The sequence below is a fragment of the Neolamprologus brichardi genome, chromosome 11 (assembly GCF_056152115.1).
Source record: "Neolamprologus brichardi isolate AB-2024 chromosome 11, ASM5615211v1, whole genome shotgun sequence".
NCBI classification, from domain to species: Eukaryota; Metazoa; Chordata; class Actinopteri; order Cichliformes; family Cichlidae; genus Neolamprologus; species Neolamprologus brichardi.
In genome coordinates this window covers 12629945-12651604 of record NC_142114.1, presented here as the reverse complement: position 1 = coordinate 12651604, position 21660 = coordinate 12629945, and the positions used below count along the sequence as shown (strand labels likewise).

Here is a 21660-nt window from a genome sequence, read left to right as displayed (position 1 = left end):
GGAGAGAGGGTGTCAGGTGATCCCATTGAGGAAAGTTCTCGACCCACGTCTTCTCTCTCCGAATCTCCAAATAGATTTCTATGTAAAAGCCTCTTTCTATTTTTAACTCTGCGGTTCTCTCCCAGTTGTACAGAACATGCTCTGTAATGAAGAAAGGTAGTTCCTGAACATTGATAATTAGGTTGACATACTCCATAAATGGTGATGAGTGAGGACACCGTTTTTATTAAAAATAGCTAGTAAATATTGCAGAACTCCCTCAGCTATTAGTCAGTTAAATCAGAAGCAAATGGTGCACATTAACTCACTTGAGCAGAACTATTTTTTTTATAGCACTGACCTCATTTGTGATAATCGTCTGTAAAGTCCATCTTTTTTATGTGTCTGAAGTTGCAGAGTTATTCAGATTTGATGTTAAGGCTTCTTAGAGGATCTTTTTTTGCATTCCTACATATCAAATGACTTTAATTCAGCTCAATCAATTCACATAGTAAAACAGGGTCTTTCAAAACACAAGGTCATCTTTTATTTTAAAAAATTCAAAAATGTAAATGAAACAGGCTTATTCACCAGCAGAATAAAAATCTTCAACACTTTTACTGAGGTACGTTTTTTTAAACATTCATAGTGTAGTGTGCATGTTTGTCATTCTCTATTTAGGACAGTTATGCAATGTGGTTTCTTGGACACTTGTGGTACACATGCTGTAGGCCCCTCTGACACATGTATCATCTAGCATTAAATACAACTGCCAGCGAAGAGACCGGGCCTATTTATAAACTGCTAACAACCTGGGAAAAAAAATAAAACAAAGCTCCTACTGTGAAGTAATAAAAGATTAGACCTTACATAAAAAAATAAAATAAAATAAAAAAATCACCGCACAACAACTCGCACCCAGTGTTGGTCAACTATAAGACAATAAATAGTGTACACGTACTCATAGTGATGAGTGAGCAAATTTAAAGTGAGCAGCAACCAGCAGTACATTAGTGTTTCCCTCAGACAAAAAAGTAAGTGGCATCAAAAAGTGCATGTAGGGATCAACTGTCAGCTACAGATTACAACCTGTGAGATCATTAAAAAAATAAAATCATTTTAAAACAAATAAACTACGGAGATGATAAAAAAAGTCCTCGTGCTTGCTCCGATCAGGCCTGCAACGACCGTTCGTAAAATCCCAAGCACAGCGCTTGCAGTAGTTGTAGAAATGATGCTCTGCTTTCTTCAGTATACTGTTCAGGTCCAGTGTCCCCTGAAGGCTGCACAAAGCACACACACACACATTAACTAACACATGCACATCTTATTTGTGATGAGCCGTGTGATGCAGCAAAAAAACAAACCCGTTAGTATATTGGAGGAGCTGAACGTCATCTGGGCACTGCAACAGAGACTCTCTGTGCTCTAAAAGGATGGCGGCACAGATGAAGAGCTCAAAGGTGAAGTCAGTGTTGATCGCCTGCAGCTCTGACTCTGAACCATCTTCTGGCAATATCACAAGGCAAGGGCATAATAAGAAGTAGCAAAGAGGTTTGTGTTTTTTGTGGGGTTTTTTCTACTTTTTCTTTTGTGTTTCCGGGCTTTACCTGTGCTGAATTTCTGAGCAACTCTTTCCTGGTAACGAGCTCGGTCGACTTGCTGTGAGATGAGCTCCAGGTGGTCACAACTCAGGATCTCGAACAAGCGTAGTGCTTCGCTGTGTTCAAACTCCCTCTGGAAACCAAGCAGCAGCCACCTTAAAGGAGGGGCAACACGTGCTTACATGTAAATAAGACGTTTGTGTGGGGGGAAAACAAAACAAAACAAAAAAAACCTTGCAAAACTGCATTTGAAAACTCAAAAAAAATAAAATAGAGCACAGAAAAACAAAGCTTTGCAGATCTACCTGTGACAAAACGTAAACCTCTCCATGTTGTCTTTCACCAGATGAGCATAAAGCGGAGGGTCCAGTTCCTTCAGCAGAGCTGCCTCCAACTCTAGATGTTAAACAAAACTTTTATACTTAAACTATTAATTACTACAAAACATTTTTTTTTGTTTTTATAGAGACTTAATTCTATTTTAATTGGATTTTGGGCTAATATGATTTTGTTCTGCATATCTGACCTACCATCAAATTTCTACTCTGGAAACAAGGTTACAGTGTCTTTGTTTGACCACTAGGGGTCATAAAGTAACATATTACTTTTTAGATAAAAGGAAAAAAAGCAGGCAGTGCTTGACTAAACTATTAAAATAAGGGTGCATATGAGCACAACGGTGCCTAAGCTGAATGAAATGTATTATCTGAAACAGAAAAGGAAAGTTTAATTTACAGATCTTACACCATGACAACAGTGGGTGTGGCAGATATAAACAAAACACTATTTGGTGTCAAAGTATTTTTTTTAAATATCTGTTTTGTTATCGCTACCTATTTTCCTGTGTAGACCATCGGCCCTGAAGTCCCTGGAGAATTTCTCCATGTAGCACGAAAAACTCCAGAAAGTGTCAACCTCACAGTCGAGGACCTCCAGGAATCGGCTGCACAGGTCATTCATCCCCTGGGCATAACTGACCTCTGGATTTACAGCAAAGGGAGCAATGCATAAACAGTTAGCCTCTTTTTATGGCTCAACAAACAACCTTTAAATCCATCTGATCCAGACCGAGTCAGCAAACCTGACACAGGGTCGTTTACCTGGATGAAAAGCAGCATAAGTGATAAGGATTTCTCGCAGAACCAACAGATTGCCTAAGCCTTCATTCCTGCAAACATGCACAGACACAATCAATATTAGTATGTTATAAATAAGCAGAATTAGTTCAACACAGCTGCCAAAACTTGTTTTGATGCGTAACACTGGTGATGCTTTATGCCCCAAATTAAACCTTCACTCATGGAGAGATTGTCAGATGTGACATTTAACTATTAAGTCTTCAGTTGAAAGTCAGTTAAACAATTTTAAGTTTCTAAGAAAGTAAACAAAGTGAGGGGTTTTTATTCAGTGTTGTCCACTTAGTCATCATTTACCCAACTTCACTTTTCCTTAATAGAGCAAGCTGGATTCCTACCCAAAATTTAAATGTTTAAAATGATTAAGCTTGTCCAGAACAAAATGCAGGTGACAGAAACTGCAAAAAAGGCAGTTTAATTATGAACATTAAATGCTATTCATACCCAGTAACACTGATTTGGGTCATTTGCATAGAAAAGAGATAAAATTTTGTCAAAATGCATTAAAAATGTACAACCACATTTTTTAAAATCATCTGTTGGTTAACAGCATTTATTGGCTGTATTTAAAAGTGTGAACATAAATATCTTATTAATGAAAGGCCTTCAGAATATTTCCTTTTCTCCTACTTCCCAACCACTTTTCCAGTTCAGTGTCACACTGGTCTTGGAGCTCCCTCAGATATCTGTAGCCTCGATTCAAAAACTCATTTTGAGCCGCAGTTAGTCCAAATTTAGAATCTGAAATGTAGTTAAGACTGAAGAATCTACACATCATCATCTCTAACATGATGCCAATACATGACGCATTTTTCCAACCAGTGAACAAATGATTATTCACTGACCATTGTGTCATGTGTCTAAATGTTGTCTCATGGTGAGGTACAGGAGCTGCACTGAAGCAGAGAGGAGGCTACAGCACATCAATTAATACAGCTCAGAAGATCACCAGGTCCTCTCTGCCCTATTTGACTTGTTCACTTCCTGCTGCCTCAACAGTGTGTAAAATATTTTCAATTCTATTCTATTTATATAGTACCAAATCACAACAATAGCTGCCAAGGTGCTTTATATTGTAATGTAAAGACCCTACCATCATAGACCGAAAAACACCCCTATGAGCAAGCACTTTGGTGACTGTGGGAAGGAAAAACTTTTAATAGGAAGAAATCTAAACCTAAATAGAAAGTTTTAAGCCTAATCTTAAAAGTACAGACAGCGTCTGTCTCCCGAATCCAAACGGCAGTGGTTCCACAGAGGAAGGACCTTAAAGCTGAAGGCTCTGTCTCCAATTCTACATTTAAATATTCTAGAAACCCCAAGTAAACCAAAAGTCTGAGAGTGCAGTGCTCTAATGGGGTGACATGGTACTATGAGGTCTTTAAGATAACATGTGTCTTTTTGTATTTTACAAGGATTTTGTAACAGGGAAGCCAAAATAGGAGAAATATGCTTTTTCTAGTCCTGGCAGTAGTCTTGCTGTAGCATTTTGGAACAACTGAAGGTTTTTTAGGGAGTTTTCGAAAAACCTTATAACGAATTACAGCATCAACTTGAGACAGGATATTTTTAATTTTGGAGATATTGCCAAAATGGAAGAAATCAGTCCTACATATTTGTTCATTATGTCCATTGAAGGATATGGCCTAATTAAAAAAGACTCGAAGATTCCTCACAGTGTTACTGGAGATCACGGTACATGCCATCCAGAGTAAGGATCTGGTTAGACATCGCATTTTTAAGATTTTTAGGGCTGAACACAAAAACCTGAGTTTTATCTGAATTCAGAAGCGAGAAATTAGAGGTCAATAGAGGTCATTAGAGGCAGATCGTTATGTGTATTATCTGGTTTCATGGAGACCTGGGTATCATCTGCAGAGCAGCGAAAATGTATGCTATGCCTTCTCTGTAAACAGACTGTACAGAACTGGTTCTAGTGTGGAACCCTGTGGAACTCCATAATTAACCTTAGTGTTTGAAGAAGACTCCATTAATATGAACAAATTTGAATCTGTTAGATAGATATGACTCATACTACTGCACAGCACATTACCTTTAATACCTACAGGATTTTTTAATTACTGTAATAAAACATTATGGTGAACAGTATTTAATGTTGCACTAAGGTCTAGCACAGGGGTAGGGAACTCCAGGCCTCAAGGGCCTGTCCTGCAGGTTTTAGATAAATAAAGATTAATTCATTACAAGGCCTCTGGAGAATTCAAGACATGTTGAGGAGTTTGTTTTAGCCATTTAAATCAGCTGTGTTGGCCCAAGGACACATCTAAAACCTTCAGTACACTGGAGTTCCCCACTCTAGCAGGACAAGCAGATGTATGAGTCCACTGTCAGAGACCATAAGAATATAATTTGTAACCCTCACTAAAGCTGTTTTTGTAATGAGCTCAGAAACCAGACTGAAACTCCTCAAATAAATCATTCTCTGCAGATGATCTGTTCCACTACTTTGTAAGATTTTTTTTTTTTTTTTTTTTTAGATAAAAGGAAGGTTGGAAATTGGGTTACATTTTAGAGGATCCATCACATCCTTGTTCTGACTGATTCAACTTGCTCACCTCTGGCATCAGCTACAGCGACTTGTAGATCAAAGGGGACCAAAAAGAAACTGTTTCTTCTCAAACACCAGTACAACGGCAAACTTTGCACCGACTCCCCTCTCTACCACATCCTCTTTTATTAAGAGTCTTCTTCTTTGTGCATTAAGTTCTCTCCTGTACAGTACCACAATGAGTGGTATCTTAAATTTTTAGAATACTCTGTATATTATATTTATCTATACTCTGTCTAATATTGTAGTTATTTGTTAAGTCACTGTGAAATTACAAAATACTTATCTCTACAACTCTCAAATGTACAACTATATAACTCTGTACCATAACCACATTACCTCATGATCATGACCTCAGTTATTGTCATTCTGATGGTAAGCATAATTACTCAAAAGGATTTCTTACAAGCATGTTTTGTATTGTCAAAATAAATAATTTACCATATAAAGATTTTAAATATGTTAGATTTAAACTCTTACCTCTCCTCCAAAGTCAGACTGATTTGAAGGTCAGCGTGATGATAATAATGCTGTATAGAGTTATTTAAAACAGTTTTTCTTAATGCCATTGTTTGTATTGCCAACATACATAGGCATATAACTAATGATATATGGGATGATATAATAATGGGATGATATGAATTCCCATATATCATGATATAATGATATATGGGAATTCTAAATATCACATTAGTTTGGACCCCTTCTTCCAGTCGAACTTTTATACAAACAAATTTTATCACAAAAAAAAAAAAGAAGCTTAAAATTCCAGCATCTTTGTTCATATAAATTATACTGCTCTATGGGGATTCTAAATATCAAGTTATAGCTTGCATACAAATATCATGCCACATTTTACCTCCGACCTCAATTTTACATTTCCAATCTGTCTTCATATCATGCTGAAATTAAAAAGTGTTTTATCTTTAAAGAAAGTGTTTTTTATGACTTTTATAAAGGGGAATTAGTATGCGTGTTGACCTATATAGCCCATTTGTGTTGGCCTATATGCGCAGGTTTCATCTATATTTACATCATATGTTATACTACTTATGCTTGAACACCTGTTGATGCACAGCTGTTATTTTTCAACCTAATAATGGGTCACTTTTGGGTCACTGTGACAGTTTTGTGTTCCATTTTGACAGCAGCTTGCTGTATAATGACAATGAAAGGCCTCTAATTCAAAAGCTTTATACAGTTTTATTTCATTTAAACAGCAATTGGTACAGTAATATGCAACAAATCTATGTAAAATTGAAATCTCAATAAATTTCAGTGCAGGTGTGGACTACCTGACAGCTGTCTCAATGCTGACAAAGTATCAGTGTTAGAAAGATGGAGACCACAGACTTACAGATTCTGAACTCAAAATAAATATGTGCTGCCCAGCGGTGGGTGTCTCTGACATTACACTGATGACTCAGTGTTAGTAAAACCCTTGTTTGAAACACACACACGCACAGAGAAATAAGTTAAACAGGACTGTAATGTTTGATTTTAATATTTGGAGGGGTTGAAGTTATTCTGTGTTAACTGTGACACTTGGTATTGTATCAGAAGAACATTTTTAAGGGAATGTTTAGCTGCTTCAAACTGCTGAGATAATCAGATGATCAGAAGTGTAAACAACAACTGCCATGATGCCTTAGCACTGCTCAAAACTATTTCCAAGGTGCTCCAGGGGACATTTAACCGCATACTTTATTATGGTTTTCAGTGTTGGTTTCAGAACCTATATGGCTCCAAAATGTTAAAATGCTTTGCTGCCTCCCCAACATGGATAAAAACCCCTCTGTAAAGTTTATTTTTTAGCACATGATGGCTCTTTTTGGCTATTCATCTGTAAACTCTCTCCATACTCTTTCACGTGATTCTTGCGTAGGTGGTACAAGAAGGTTGTCATGTTTGAGTCTGTGGTTAGGACCCATTTGCGGCATAATTTGCATAGTACAGTTTTCTGGTCTGTGTCAGACTTTTTATACCCAAACCATTTCCATGCTACAGAGGTAGCCCCTTGTTTAGGAATAAGGTCCTCAATTTGTTTTGACCGGTCCTTCTGTTTGGAGCTACCTTGTTCTGCGTCATCTTCACTGGCCATGCTGGTATTTTCTGTGCCTGCATCCACGTGTTGACTGTAAGCGCCATTTATAGTTACTTCACGTTTTTATTTGAGGTAATTTTTTTGATGCATATTCTGAAATTTGATCTTTGCAAATAATGTATTTTCCCATCATTTCAGCTTATTTTGAAAAACATCAACAGGATCTTGAGCTTTATTGTGAAAGGTTTATGTGGTAAATAAACAAGCGTACGGCGGAGATACACGATGGTTTTACCGTCATTGTTACTAATGAACCGATGCGTAAAAACAGTCGCTTGTCCGTCCATAGTGTGATTATTTTAAATATACGAGAAAGAGAGAGAGAACTTCAAGACATTATTATAGCCACTACAGTGACCATCAAAACGATGACAAAATATTGCCGTAAACAGCTTATTTTGCGACACCACGAAACAAAAATAGTGTGTAATGTGAAACGATAGATGTTTTCATATCGTCATCCGATATGTATATCATCATATTGAACAGCCCTAACTGTCTTGCCCCGAACCTTTTAGAGAGCAGAAACTCACTTTGTCCTTCAATTTAAACAATTGGATATTGCCAATTTTATTTTTTGCTGCTGGATGCTGTGAAAAACATCTGGTGCTTGATCAGTGGTGACAGACAGACAAAAGTGTAAGCAGACCTCTTTAAAGAATTATCAAAGTTAGTTAAAAAAACAAAAACATAACTGATAAACACTTACTGGTAATAGCTCAGGTCTCTGTTGGTTCGGGGCACATCTTTATCAATGATTCGAATGGCTTCCTGCAGCTCCTCGCTGTCAAATGTGACCCGCTCAAACAATATCTGTTTATAGGAAAAGTTAGTACAAAGAGGTAGTAGGTAAATGGCAAACCCTTTAACAAATTTAGATCCTGTTGTTTCATTTGAATAAATATACTGCATTTATTTTATTTCCCTCACTTTAAACTGTTCTTATGTTCTACAAAGAAAAACCAAAGGGAACATTTTAAATATAACTTAACAAAAAACAATGCAGAAAAATAGTGAGTTGAGACAAGTATGTGTAAAAGAAGCAAAAAGCCAGACATCAGACAGGTCACAATAATACTCACGGATGTTTAGTTGAACTGACCTGTGCCTGAAGCTCCAAAAAAGCCATTCTAACTTTGACCGCCTCTGACCTGTCCTGAGATTGTTGCTGGGTCTGTGCCTGTCTCTGGTCAAAGTACCTGACGGCTGCCAGCAACTCGGCTTGATCACATATAAGATATTTAGGGAAAAGAGTGAGAAATCAGGGCAGTTAAAAACAAACAACAATAGAAAAAAAATTTGAAAAAGAAGGAATCTACGTGGCTTTTAATTGACAGCCGTACAACTTACCATCAGTACCATTGAGGTGCATTCGCATGGCTGAGGGGAGGAAGTGCTGCCATTTTCTCTTCATCTCCTGATAACGTACGACCAACTGGTCCTGCAGCAACGAGCGCTCTAAAGCTGTTGAACCACACGGGTACATCCCGAACAAAAACCGCCACGCGAGGCCACGCTCAGATGGACACACCCCACCTGGACAGAGAGTGCAGACCTTTCGATCATTGTCAGTGGACAATTGTGCTTGAAGATAAAACATTACATGACCTCCTAACATTTAATTAAACCAGTCACCACTGGTCTGAAAGAGAGCATGGGAAGATCAAACCTGAAAGAAACAAATTTTAGATGTAAATCAAAGAGCAACACGACTGCAAATACATATTTTAGTGAGCTTGAGCCTGCTGAGACAAATATTTAAGAGGCCATTTGTAACGTCTTATTTTGGAGGTTATTTAGTCTCTGGTGGAGTTCAACATCCTCCATAAAGAGGACAGATTCAGCAGGATTGCTGGAGTGCTGATAAGTTCTGGCATGAGATGACAGTCTTCTTGCATTTAAAACACTAAAAAATACAGCTAGAACACAGACGTATTCTCTCCGTCTTTGCTTCTTCTAGTTCACAGCATATGTTTATGGAGCCATTGACACTCATGTGATCTCACTCCTAGAAATCCTACCAACCCTATAAATGGAGCCGCTTTATCACAGTAGTCACGTTGGACTTCTTTGCTCCAGGGGGTCTGGTGAACAGTGAAATGTTGGGACTTTACAGAAGCGTCTGATTGTGCTTTTCCCCAGAGGCAAAGCGTCACCTGATTTAATCTTTAGGAATGAAAACCCATTTTAAAAAAAAAAATCGTGTTAAATATTTTACCGTACACCAAAACAGTGCTAAAATGGACACATGTATATTTTGTCAAAACATTATAGCCCATTTTTATTTTTCCAAAGAGTAAAATTAAATTTCTCTAAAAACACACATTGAGCGAATGCAGTCACGCCTTTTATCAGCAGGTGCGGTGCATTCAGGTTTGTTCAGAACAACCCGAGGCCCCAGGAGCAGTCGGTGTGAGAAACTACAGCTTTAAATCCATCTGCTTCATGGACTGCGCTTATTGCCAGCCCCTGTCCTGTTATACTGTATCAATACAGAAAACGCAATTATCTCTCAAACTTATAATTAACTAGATGAGAAAAGAGTTTGCCCCTTCTAAACGTGGATAATTAGATATTTAAAGATTTCTGCTTGGCCTTCCGTACTCACTAAAGTATTAAAACGGAAGTGCGGACAAGCAGTCTTACGTCATGTCTCCTGCAAAACTTCACGAATCAAGTTTACATTAAAAACTACTTGCAAGTAAGTTGTGCGTTTTAGAAACCGTTTTTGAAGATATGCATCCTCAGTCTTGACTCGTCGACCCTCCCCTCGGCGTCCATGACTCTGGGTAAAGTGAGGCGCGCTACAGCCAGAGCAGGAGAGCTGATCGCTGCTACTCTCCTCTGAGAGCCTCCATCCAGCTGGGGGCTGCTGGCTGTCAACCGTTCCTCTGCGGTCTGCCTTAGATTTCCTGTGTTTAGATCTTCCATGTGTGGCTGCGGGTTTGAATCACGCAGGGGTGAAGTTTGTCATTCGCGCTGCATCCACATAACAGGCAACATAATCATCCTCCTATGGCCCACTGCTTCCTAAACAACACAGCTTGTCTCCCTCCGTGAGCTACAACTGAAATCATTCAAGACTCATTTCCAGCAGCGTGGTCGAGTCGTTTTAACTTTGCTAAACCCGTCGTAATGACTTTCAGGAAACAATATCCAGCGAACATAACTCTCATTCAGCCATCTGGGAGTCATATGACTGCACCTTTAAGATCCCAGTTTGCCCCACATTCCAGGTGGAGTCCAAACCCATGTGCTAAAGTTCACAGTGGACTTGTGTGTATATCTTGCTCCATCTAGTGGTTGTATTTAGCAAATGTCCCCCAGAAGAGGGATTTCGCTAACTGGCTTATCTGAGTATTTCCCAAACCGTTGACCACTGGGGCTTTCACGCAAAACCATCTCTAAGGTTTGCAGAGAATGGCCTGGGTAAAAAAAAGAAAATATCCAGTGAGTAGCAGTTCATATCAGCTATTTCTTCGAAGTGATAGGAAGGAACTCCAATAATCACTACAGCCAAGGGACACAGACGAGCATCTCTGGACACCCAAGTACATGAACTGCAGCAGCAGAAGACCAAATTTTTCATTACAATAGAAAACTCTAAAAATGTCTGGTCAGAATTTGGAGAAAACAACATAAAAGCATGAATCCATCGTGTCTTGTATAAGTAGTTCAGGCTGCTGCTGGTAACAAAATGGCGGAAATATTTTATAACATTAAAAAAAAACCAATTTATGATTATTTAGATTTGAAAGCTAACTTGAATATTGATGCAGGCCATTTTATCCCCCTGTGACCAAAGTGTATCCATCTTGACTGCTACCAGCAGGTTAGCATACCATGTCAAAGAGCTCTAATCATATCATAACTGGTTTCTTAAACATGACAAGTTAATTCATATGAATTCATTGTTATGTTTAATGACCCCTGCAGTCACCAGATCTCAATTTAATAGAGCACTTTTGGGAGGTGGTCGGCTGGGAGAGTCTCATCATGGATGTCTAGCTGACAAATCTGCAGCAACTGCGTGATGATGCAACTTGCGCATCTTGCTGAATCTATACCATGACGAATTAAAGCAGTTCTGGAGGCAAAAAGAGGTCCAACTCAGTATCAGCAAAGTGAACCTAATAAAGTGGCCAGTGAATGTTGCTACCACATATATTTTGTGCATAATCAAGCCACTCCACACACCAAATAGTACCCAGCTTATGGTAAGAAAGCTGCCACTCTCTCCAAAAGTTGATTCTTTTCCTCTGGACGTAGCGTCTTCAGTGGGAGAAATGTTTCGTCACCCATGCAAGTGACTTCTTCAGTCTTACCTGACTGCAGGTTTCCCCAATCTTATAAACAGTATATTTGCATAATGACTGAAACCAGCCCACTGAAGAAAAAATGGGCTGGGGGTTCAGTTCCTTCAACATAATTATGGAAATTCTAATGACCATTGATAAACAACCACTGACCAAAACCCACTGATTAATGGCCATGAGTACCTCGCTCAAACCAGCGTTCCACCCTGTCCAGGATGTTACATCCTCATCACTGAAACAGTGTCCACTGGCCTGTAGGTGTAAATAGACTGTAGTCCTGGCCTGACGAGGACTGCAGTCTAGATGCAGTCTACTACCACTCATTCACAAGGGGTCACCAGAGTAGGTGGGTCCATATATTTGATTTGACCTCTACGCTGTGCAATTTTTGACATCAATACAAATATTTGTCTAGCTATAATTACTTCTTGTTACAAAAAATATCACATTACAAATTCACAGAATCTCTTCTGTGTGATAAGGAAAAACACAAACCAGGTCTAATCCAACTTGCAACTCAAGTCTTTTTTTTCCAATAACATAATATCATCTATCCTTTGTTCACGTGCCATATAGTCAGGTGTAAAGCTCAATCCTCCTCAATTAATAGAAATTATAGTCTGGTTTAATATTTTTGACAGAGTGGAAGGGCAACTGTAAATGCACTAGACTACACTGTTGGGTTAGAAATGACAGTTTTGCAAACACCTCTCTGCTGTTGTGACACTGACCTGCTGTGTTCTTCACAAATGTTAATCAGAGAGAAAAAAAAGGGAGGAGTTCAGCAAAGTGCGACTTTTACACTTTGGTTAATATGTAAAAATTAAATGATATAAGAGAAGGAAGAGAGTGTTTCTGATATACAGTATATGTGCTTAAAATTTGATCGCAAAGTTGAACATAGGTTTTGTGGGGACGGCGTTCACTTTTCTTTCCCAACTTCCTTTTTTTTTTCTTTTTTCAAGTGATCATTAGAGTGCAACAGGAAACAGACCCATGTCATTTCACATCAGTGCAGAGATCTAATACATACTGAGAAAGCACAAAGGAACATCATTTTCTTACACCTCCCTCCTCTCACAGTGAGTATTTACTATGTGCTAAATAGTAGACTATAGGCAATTTGCTGTACAGTATGTTGGCTACATGTGATGAAAATTCTGTAAAACTGAATCGGGATTTTGTCTACTAACCTGTGACTGTCTTGCTTTGGCTAGATGCAGCTGCCAGGCCTTATTGGTTTCATTTCAGTATTGATTCTGGCTTGTAATTCAAAAGGTGAGTGAGATAATAAGCTCATGTGTATGATTTAAATTGGAAATGCACTTTCAGTATGTAGTAAATATGGTACTTGGAGCACTTTATATGCTTCTCATTTACACAGATTCATATACTAATGATGGTGAAGCTGTCATATAATGTGCTTTTCTAATGCTGGCCTTGCTTTTGTAATAAATGATTTGTTCTACAATGTAAATTATAGCTTTAAAATTAGCCTTTGAAAAATAAATGCAATTCCTGACTTGCTTTGTTTTTATTTGCAGATACAAAATGGAAAATAAAGGTCGAAGGAAACATCCCAGCACAATCTGGATCAACCGTTACCATACAATGCAACTTTAGCTATCCAAAGGAAATCACCACTAATAATGTTACAGTTTTTTGGAAAATGTCATCAGTAGATGACAAAAGTAACTGCAGTGATGGGGAAAAAAACAGGAAGGCATTTGTTTTTAACCCAAATAATGACTGTGTGCTTAAGAAGTACAGAGGAAAGACTAAGCTCATTGGAGACCCGAACAAGGGCAACTGTTCTCTCCAGATCACCGACATCACAGATATTGAGCAAGCGATTTATGTAAGAATTGATGTGCAGGAAGATAAATACAGTTTCATCAAGCACCCTGTCCATGTCTCATTTTCCATAAATGGTCAGAATTTAAATTAATTATTTTAAAAATTTAATTTAAACTATGCATTTATCAAAAAAAATGAAATTAATAGCTTGCATGTTTCCTCCACAGGGACGGGGGCTTCTAATCCAGGTATTAACTTCATTTCTGCATTATTTATATTTAAATTGAACAGAGCCTTTTTAAAAATTTGCCATCATGCTGTGGAATATTTTTTCAACAGGTACCGATTCCTCTACGACTCAAAACCTTTTACCCACTAAAGCAACAATAAATAAGTTTAATATTCACATGGTTTGTTGAGTATGTCACACTCTGTACTTCAGCTTTCTTTACTGAACGTATTATTTTTTGCAGCAAAAGCAAATGAAAACGACACGAGCCATGCAACAATACTGTCTGTAGCCATCCCTGTAGCAGTTCTTGTGGTGATCATTCTTCTTGTTGCTGGGATATTTATTTTTATAAAATACAAGAGGTAACTTTTTCATCATTTGTAAACCGAATGTGTGGCCTACAAGCAGCAAACTTGAATGAGCTTTATTTCCCAGATTGATATACTTGATGTACATAGTTTATCATCTGGATACTTTTCAGGCAAATGTGTGGTATGTAAAGCAAAGCATTTATGTAATCAAAAGACATTTAAATGTGGAAATTTAACTTTCTGTGAAGCATATGTACAGTACAAGAGAGAAATAATCCAAAGCAGATTATATTCATTTATCATAAACATACCAGAGTGCTTCGAATGTTAACTTTATTGTTTAAATTTTAGTTATCATGTACAAACAACCGCAATAACAGTAATCATAATTGTCCCAGGTCACGCAGTCTCACCAGGGAGGACTCTGGATACTATGCAAACTTTAGCAGAGCACTATCAAACCCACCCAAAAGGTTTGCATTAATGGAAAAAGTATACCACACATGTGTACCCATCTAAGAAGCTTGACATTTCTTTTATTTTTAATTGAATGTGTCATTATGATGAATCCAAAAGTAATTATTGTAATTTGGTTTTGTACCATTTGATACATTTGTGTTATCAGGATATAATTATGCATTTATTTGATGCACAGTGATAAGATTCTGATGACCTTTTCCCTAACCTGGCATTTTTGATTTCTTGCTCTCTTTCTTTTTTTGTTCTTTTTAGAGAAGTCAGTTGTGACAAACAAACTAAGAAGCTGCCTGAAGGGAAAGCTATTGATGATCCTGTTTACATCAATGTCAAGGTACAATGCCCACACTGACACAAGTTTTACTGTCCCAAGAAGTTAACAGCAAAGATAAAAATGACTAAAGCCAACTTTTATGTAACCTCTTGTCTCTGCAGGCTCCAACAAATCACTTGGCTCCAAACAGCAGTTGTGCAGACAATATATATGCAAATGTGGATTACAGAACTTAGAAGGAAAGCTGCATGTCATTAGTGTACGATGCTTTCTACACATGTTCATGTGTATGTATTACTATGTGCCTCTATACATTTCAGGCAGGTCTTAATATTTTTTGTCTTTTTTGAGAGTGTTCACATATGCCCAAAAAAACCCTGACTAGTCGCTGTGGGTTCAACTGAAGGGTGAAAACACTCTAAATGACAAAAAAAAAAAAAGCCTGCACAGCATTGCAAAACAATGATAATTCCCTTTTTGCGTACTTGTGATTGCAGACCTTCAGATGGTCAGACAAGAATGTTGTTTCAAAACATGAATTTATGTAAAAATGATATAGCATAAAATCAGAAGTGAGATGTCAGTGTTAGAGATGGGGAACAGTAGGCACACAGTAACAATAATCTTTCTCCAACCCTAACAACATTACTTTTGTCAGAAAAAGTCTTCTCCTAGCCTTACTTGTGGCATATTGTGTAATTGGAGAATACAAACCTGTTAGGATTGAAAATTAGGAAGGATTTCATTTTTTTGTCAAATGCTTTGGGGTTTTTTTTTTTTTTAAGAAATCTGCCATTGCAATGTTCTTGCCCAGTTTGCCTAATACAGGCAATATATGCTGGTGAGCATAACAATACTGTAACCAATACTGATGACAGTAACTTTGCCAAATAGTCTGTAGCAATAAATAAAAACAGCAACTTTATTAATATACTTGATCTTATGCAGTTCTTTTTTTTTTCTTTTTTTTTTGCTTTACATCAGTGTCTTTGACCTTGGTAAATAAACCTGCCAGTGTTACACCACCAAGTAACTAAGGAAATGAAATCAAGCATCAGTTTTGCAACTTTGCGGCAATATCGCTTGAGTGGAGTTCTCTTTTCGTTGGAACTTTGGAACCCATTTTAACTAAACTAGTTAAAATACAGAAGTGAAGGGTGAAAATTACATTCACTTTGGGTACATCCTGTGTCATGTCTGCTGAAACTTATTTAAAGGGTTGAAAAAGATGGATGGACTGCAGTTTTAAAGAGAATTAGCAAAATTTGTGGAGGCTATTTGTAATTTAAACTGAGTGAAACTGTAACTGGTGCTAATACCTTTTACTTTCTGTTTTAACTTTGATGGGAAATGCTTACTGAGAGGCAGAAGTCCCAGAACGTTGCAATACTTAAGAAGTGTAGTGAAAACTCTGTTATGTACATGCACTGACTATTCAGATAAATTGAAGAATATACAGTCATGACGGAGTGTACATTATTTTAGTATCACTGAAAGTATTGGCTGCATACATTTAATTGCATTTAGGAGCGAAATGTAATGTTTGGATGTTCTTGGACTCAAAACCAAGTTCAAGACAAACAACACGTGTCCTTGTATCAACTTTTAGCCAGTTCAAGGGGCATTAAAAATGAAGCACTGATTGATGTTCAAATAATTCAAGGTAATCTTGCCACAAGCAGAAGTAAGATCTCATCATTAAAACAAATCAAGTCCATTCACTGATATTTTCACGTAAACCAGCATTGAAAGTAAATACAAGGAGGCTGAAAAGATTGTGCTGACGACTCAATGTTCTCGACCTTGGCTGTATCAGTGCCCTGATTACTGGCACTGGCTTATCATCATAGCTGGGAATCTGTTTTCTTCCCACAGCTTGTCTTTTAGGCTGTTTTCATGCACTAAACTAAAGAAATGTACAGGTCAATATTATCTTCAAATGTAGAAAAGTGAGTTACATTCATTATTTACACATTTACTTTATAAACACTAACAAGAAAACGGTGTCCAGAGAAACATACTTAATTGGCCATCAATGAAAAATACGTACAATAAAGAACATTCTACATCTTCTATGTGAGGGTAGAATGTTGTGTTATGTTATGTAGAATGTTGACTTAAAAATGTAACACAATGCATACAACAAAGGAAGCTAGGACAAGAAACACTTACTTCCTCTGATTTAAATGTGGTAAATGTATCTTTTCTAGTACCACATTTAGATGTGGTAACATTATAAATGAACAGTTCATTACATCATTATGCAGCTTTTAGTTTTAAAAAGGCCTGCAGTAACATCGCATGGGAGCCTTTTTTTAAACAACATGTGTTTGTATACACATCTTCATCTACAGTTTCATGAAACTGTAGCTTTTGTGCACTCCTGGGTCACAGCGTTCTCTGAAATGTTCATTTGCTTGCAAAAAGACTAACCAAAATGTAACAAGTTAAATGCCAGACTGCTGGCTACATTTTGCAACTTTCTTGGTATCAAAAGCATCTGCTGGTAAACACATAGTATGAGCAATCAAAAAACAAAAATGCTGCTCATGCATACAACAGTTTTTGAGCGTAAAAATAGACTATAAATATGGCATCCAAATCTCACACGACTCCAAATCTCACAAGGACTACAAGTTCAGTCAGTGATTAAAACAGATTCAGAGGTGAGTGAATAATTGAAATATTTGCAAAAAGTACAGCAGTGGAAATCTGCCTTTAATACACCTATGTGTATTTTTTTCTCACTCCTTTATGCTTTTTAACTCTTTTATTTTCAGGTCCTAATCAGTGATGGAACTAAAGTTGTGCCTTTCATTTCTGATGTTTTGTGGTGAGTGTCTAACTTTAATGTGGGGGAACCGCACACTACCTTTTACATAACATAACATAACAGTATAATTCAGTGCTATCTTTTTTATTAGTGATTCATGATGTCCAGTCAGCCAAAAGTCAGTGGATGGCACTTGTACCATCAACCATTCCAGCTGTGCAGGGCTCCTGTGTGGTTATTCCCTGCACCTTTAATTACCCCAGACCTTGCTCCAAAAAGATCATAAACAGCTGGTTAGGATTCTGGAAGAAAGGGAACAAGGTTGTGGCAACCTCTATCCAAAAATGGAAACTGCTGTGGAGTACAAAAAACGAACTCAATTTCTGGGAAAACTGAAAACACAGAATTGCACGATGCTACTGGATAGTGTCCGGAGCACTGATGTTGGACCTTTTGAATGATCAGGTATATGCCACCTGCTCTATTTTTCACTCCTGCCCATCTATTCCTCCTCAATTCTCCTGGAGTCACACTGGAGTCATCAAAAGCCAGTCGAAGAAAGTGAATGCATGGAACTGGCAAACAGTGTCAACTCTGACCTTTCCGCCTTTATCCACCGATTTCAACAAGCCTTTAAACTGCACAGTGTGACACAGAGGGGGGAAGGAGGCACAAAGCTCCATTATTCTTCTAATACGAGCCCAGTGCATGATCGAAGTATAACTTCTTACTCTACACAGTAAATTAATTCAAGGTTTTAATTTAGCATTTGAGGTATATAGCGTCTTTAAACTACTTAAAGTGAATCTTAAAACAGATAGCTTTGCTATTTGTGAAGCCCAAGGGGTTTTGTGATTGTTTGGTTTAAGTGGACGTCAAAGAGTGTGTCTGCACTAAAAACACATATTTTAGTGTTATCTATGGTGAATGATAAGTGATCAACAGCTTCTCCTTCTTAAAGTTGTATTTCTCCAAATGTTTATGTTAAAATACAGTTTAAAAAAAAATGATACATATATATTCTTAAATAATATTCTTAGAAAGAGGTGTTGTTATGTGACAATGTGAAAATAATAAGGTAGTTATGAAACATATTTTGCAATTCAGAAACTTTGCGTCCACAAGAGTACTGTCAGGGACTAGAAAGAGAGCATATTTTGACATAATCTGTAAAGATCTGTATAGAAATACAAAATTAATTAACTTTTTTCATGTATGATTTAAAGTAAATCAAATGAAAGCAAAATGGCATCAGTATGAATGCCTTGGATCAGACGGTCACGGTCCTGGGTCGGTGACCAAGTGTTTTATGCATTGTTATTTTATGATTTTCTTGTAGTTTGAGATTTCTAGTGTTTAGTGTTCTTTTTGTTCTGTGCCAGTTTGTTTTCTGCTTTACTTTGACAGACGGTGCCCTACGTTAGCGTTTCTAGTTTGGTGTCTCCCTGTCCTGTTGATGTCAGCTGCGTCTTCCAGGTGTTTTCCCTTTGCCCTGCTTTCCTCTTGTATTTAATGTCTGTGTCTGCTCCTGCTTGTCGTCACATCGTATCCTCATTCTGACCTGTGTAGTTCAGTTTCATGCCCTCATCGTTCTGTTCCATTTCCTAATTTAAGCCTGCAATAAAGCAGTGGATTTTTTAGCTTAAATTCCACCTCCACGAGTCTGCATTTTGGGTCCTTTTTCCTGCCTGCCCGCACACAGCCATGACACAGACCTGTTTCATCCATCCATTCGCTTTCACTAAAACTAAAATACTCAGAAATGCCAAACACAGTTGTTGAGGTCTCTCAGCACCTTTCTCAGATTTCAGAACTGTTCCAGAGTTTTAGATGACTTGATTATGGACATTTATTACAAATCCATCTGAGTTTTCTGACCTTTCCCTCTGGTTCTGGGTAGTTATATGAGTAGAGGATCACAACTAATCAACCCAGGAGAATTTTCACTGAGAATGGCACATCAACTGTCTAAGATGAGCTTTCTGTTTGGGGATCTGTGATAAAGTACACAATGAAATATGATAAAGTGAAGCACAGAAATAAAACAGCCAATAAGACAAGAAGAGTCTAAATGAATGGCAAAATACAGAAAAGCTTAACTAATACTGAAAATATTCTGGACAAGAACTATGAACAGGACAAAAACCGAAAACAGACTGTTTAAGTCTACATCTCATCTCCTAAATATATTCACTATCCTTAGCTTTAAAGTAAATTCACATGAGCTCACCCCTTCTGTTCCAGTGCTATTTACAATGAAAACTAATGTACACACTATATACAGAACTCAGACAGTCGAAAAAGTCACAGGCACAAATGTCACAGGTTTTGGAGGCCAGGGTCAGGTCTGCTGCTGCTGTCAGTGGCTGCCCCGGCCCCGGGACAACTGCTGGTGATGGATTTTGAATGCGACCACATGATCAGCGGACCAATCGGCAGCCGTCAGCTCATCCAATCCGGGGCCTGCAAAGACTTAAAGACACAGACAAAAACAGCCACCAAAACAGATTATGGACAGGGCCATAACATGCATATACACAAAAAACGAATTCAGCCACATTGTGTAAACTTTCCAAAGTTATAGCATGTGACAGGTAAATAAAACACATAGTTTTGCATGAGTATTTTCAAAAATTAAATGTTTTACTCACTCTGAAGCAACGTGTTTGTGTCGTTTCACTGAGAACAGAACAGGAAGTCTGACACAATAAAAGAGGAAGTGCGAAGGTACTCTTCAAAATAAAAGCGCAAAGTAAAGTGGCTTTGCCGGCATTTACAGTGACTTGTATGGTTTACATTCTGCTTTTAATAGTCACTGCATCCACTTTATCACAAACAAAACCTATCTTTTGTCTCATATGCCACAGAGTGAAGATGAATTATTACATTATTTTCAGTATTTTTTCAATTAGCAAATTAGTACTTAAATATTTTTCTGTGAGATCACTATTGTGGCTATTGAGGCTACTTTCAATTTTGGTGAAAAAATGTTTAGATTTTGCTCTTTATTTTTGCCCCAAAAATATTGTGGTAATACATTTATCTCTCATGTTCTGCTCATTTGTTTGTTTGATCCTGCTCAGCAGAAGTAGCTATAGTGGTGACGTGTAAGAAACACACATTGGTGTGATACTGCCATGACTGGATTAACTATACTTAAACAAGGTCTACAGCTAAGAAAGTCACAAGATGTTCTATTTCTGCTTTTATCTGAGCTTTTTATTACCAAGATAGGCCTGAAGCAATTAAAATATTGTATTTTATAGAATTATTTCACTGGACATGCACAATGCCAAAAAAAAGACATTTTATCTTTGAGCTCATTTAAGAAAAAGGAAGAAAAAAAGGTGATCCAGCTTATCTGGTTTCAGTTCCTCCTCAGTGTTTATGCCGAGAGAATCTCTTTGCATATGAACTCTGTGTTATTCACACATGCCTCCGATCCATCTTCCTACACAAACCATTTCACATATGTGCCTCATGTTGATGCACTCCTTGGCTAGTTTGTGAATTAAAGTGAGAAACTAGTGTTCAGGCTTAACTTCTATTGTTCTTGCAAGATTGTTCACTGTTCTTAGCCTCAGTCATATAATCCTGCATTAGCCACAACCTCCATTTAGCCATACCCTGACTGCCCTTTGCTGCAACTTATTCCCATTCTGACCTTTGGTTGTAAATTATATTGTGAGTATGTTTTAATATTGTGCTACAGATGACTGTATTTTTTTAGAATCACCTCCACTCTAATATAAGCAGCAGCGTCACATTGTAGCTGAAATGTTAATCAATGAAGAACTCATTAAACTGTAAATTTTAAAAAAAGATTTATTTTTTGCCTTACAGCACCATCTTGTGACAAATATTAATATTCTCACTAAGTACTGATATTTTTCTGACATATTTCTGAACACAAATTGCATCATTTAGCGGACTTTGTTCACGTGTGTACACTGGCCTTCAAAATCCAACACACCGACTACCATCTAGTCTTACTCATGTTGTACCTGTTGAAACTTTTTGTTGGCACCCTCGTCACTGCTGGCAGGACGAAGTACCTGCAGTCCATTAAACCAACATACAGCTTTTCC

The 21660-nt window shown here is 37.6% G+C and overlaps 2 protein-coding genes and 1 long non-coding RNA gene across 3 annotated transcripts; 2 read left to right on the top strand and 1 right to left on the bottom strand.

The window, feature by feature from the left end:
• Nucleotides 1–575: 575 nt before the first annotated feature.
• si:dkey-238d18.4 (TBC1 domain family member 15) lies at nt 576–10605 on the bottom strand. Its single transcript, XM_006809651.3, has 10 exons — nt 10116–10605; nt 8743–8928; nt 8495–8613; nt 8102–8205; nt 2684–2751; nt 2417–2563; nt 1889–1979; nt 1590–1738; nt 1347–1488; nt 576–1262 (listed from the first exon to the last, which is right to left on the bottom strand). Exons 1-10 carry the CDS (start codon nt 10321–10323, stop codon nt 1094–1096), a joined length of 1383 nt encoding a protein of 460 aa, XP_006809714.3. The 5' UTR covers nt 10324–10605; the 3' UTR covers nt 576–1093.
• Nucleotides 10606–12717: 2112 nt separating this feature from the next.
• Nucleotides 12718–15714, top strand: LOC118456026 (uncharacterized). Its single transcript, XM_035916410.2, has 8 exons — nt 12718–12790; nt 12926–12986; nt 13253–13639; nt 13733–13753; nt 13979–14099; nt 14447–14521; nt 14781–14859; nt 14961–15714. The coding sequence occupies exons 2-8, from the start codon at nt 12926–12928 to the stop codon at nt 15033–15035; spliced, it is 819 nt and encodes a 272-aa protein (XP_035772303.2). The 5' UTR covers nt 12718–12790; the 3' UTR covers nt 15036–15714.
• Nucleotides 15715–17333: 1619 nt separating this feature from the next.
• On the top strand, nt 17334–19227 carry LOC148100509 (uncharacterized). Its single transcript, XR_015719737.1, has 3 exons — nt 17334–17465; nt 17580–17632; nt 17724–19227. It is a non-coding gene; the product is annotated as an uncharacterized LOC148100509 (long non-coding RNA).
• Nucleotides 19228–21660: the final 2433 nt, after the last annotated feature.

Bases quoted from the DNA above. Each gene is read 5' to 3' on its own strand.
- LOC118456026 (XM_035916410.2), top strand. From the start codon at position 12,926: ATGCAGCTGCCAGGCCTTATTGGTTTCATTTCAGTATTGATTCTGGCT. The intron at 12,987-13,252 runs GTGAGTGAGATA...TTTTATTTGCAG, and splicing joins TCTGGCTTGTAATTCAAAAG to ATACAAAATGGAAAATAAAG. The intron at 14,100-14,446 runs GTAACTTTTTCA...TAATTGTCCCAG, and splicing joins ATTTTTATAAAATACAAGAG to GTCACGCAGTCTCACCAGGG.
- si:dkey-238d18.4 (XM_006809651.3), bottom strand. From the start codon at position 10,323: ATGGAAGATCTAAACACAGGAAATCTAAGGCAGACCGCAGAGGAACGG. The intron at 2,564-2,683 runs GTAAACGACCCT...CTGTAAATCCAG, and splicing joins TTATGCTGCTTTTCATCCAG to AGGTCAGTTATGCCCAGGGG. The intron at 1,980-2,416 runs GTAGCGATAACA...TTTAACATCTAG, and splicing joins TGGTCTACACAGGAAAATAG to AGTTGGAGGCAGCTCTGCTG.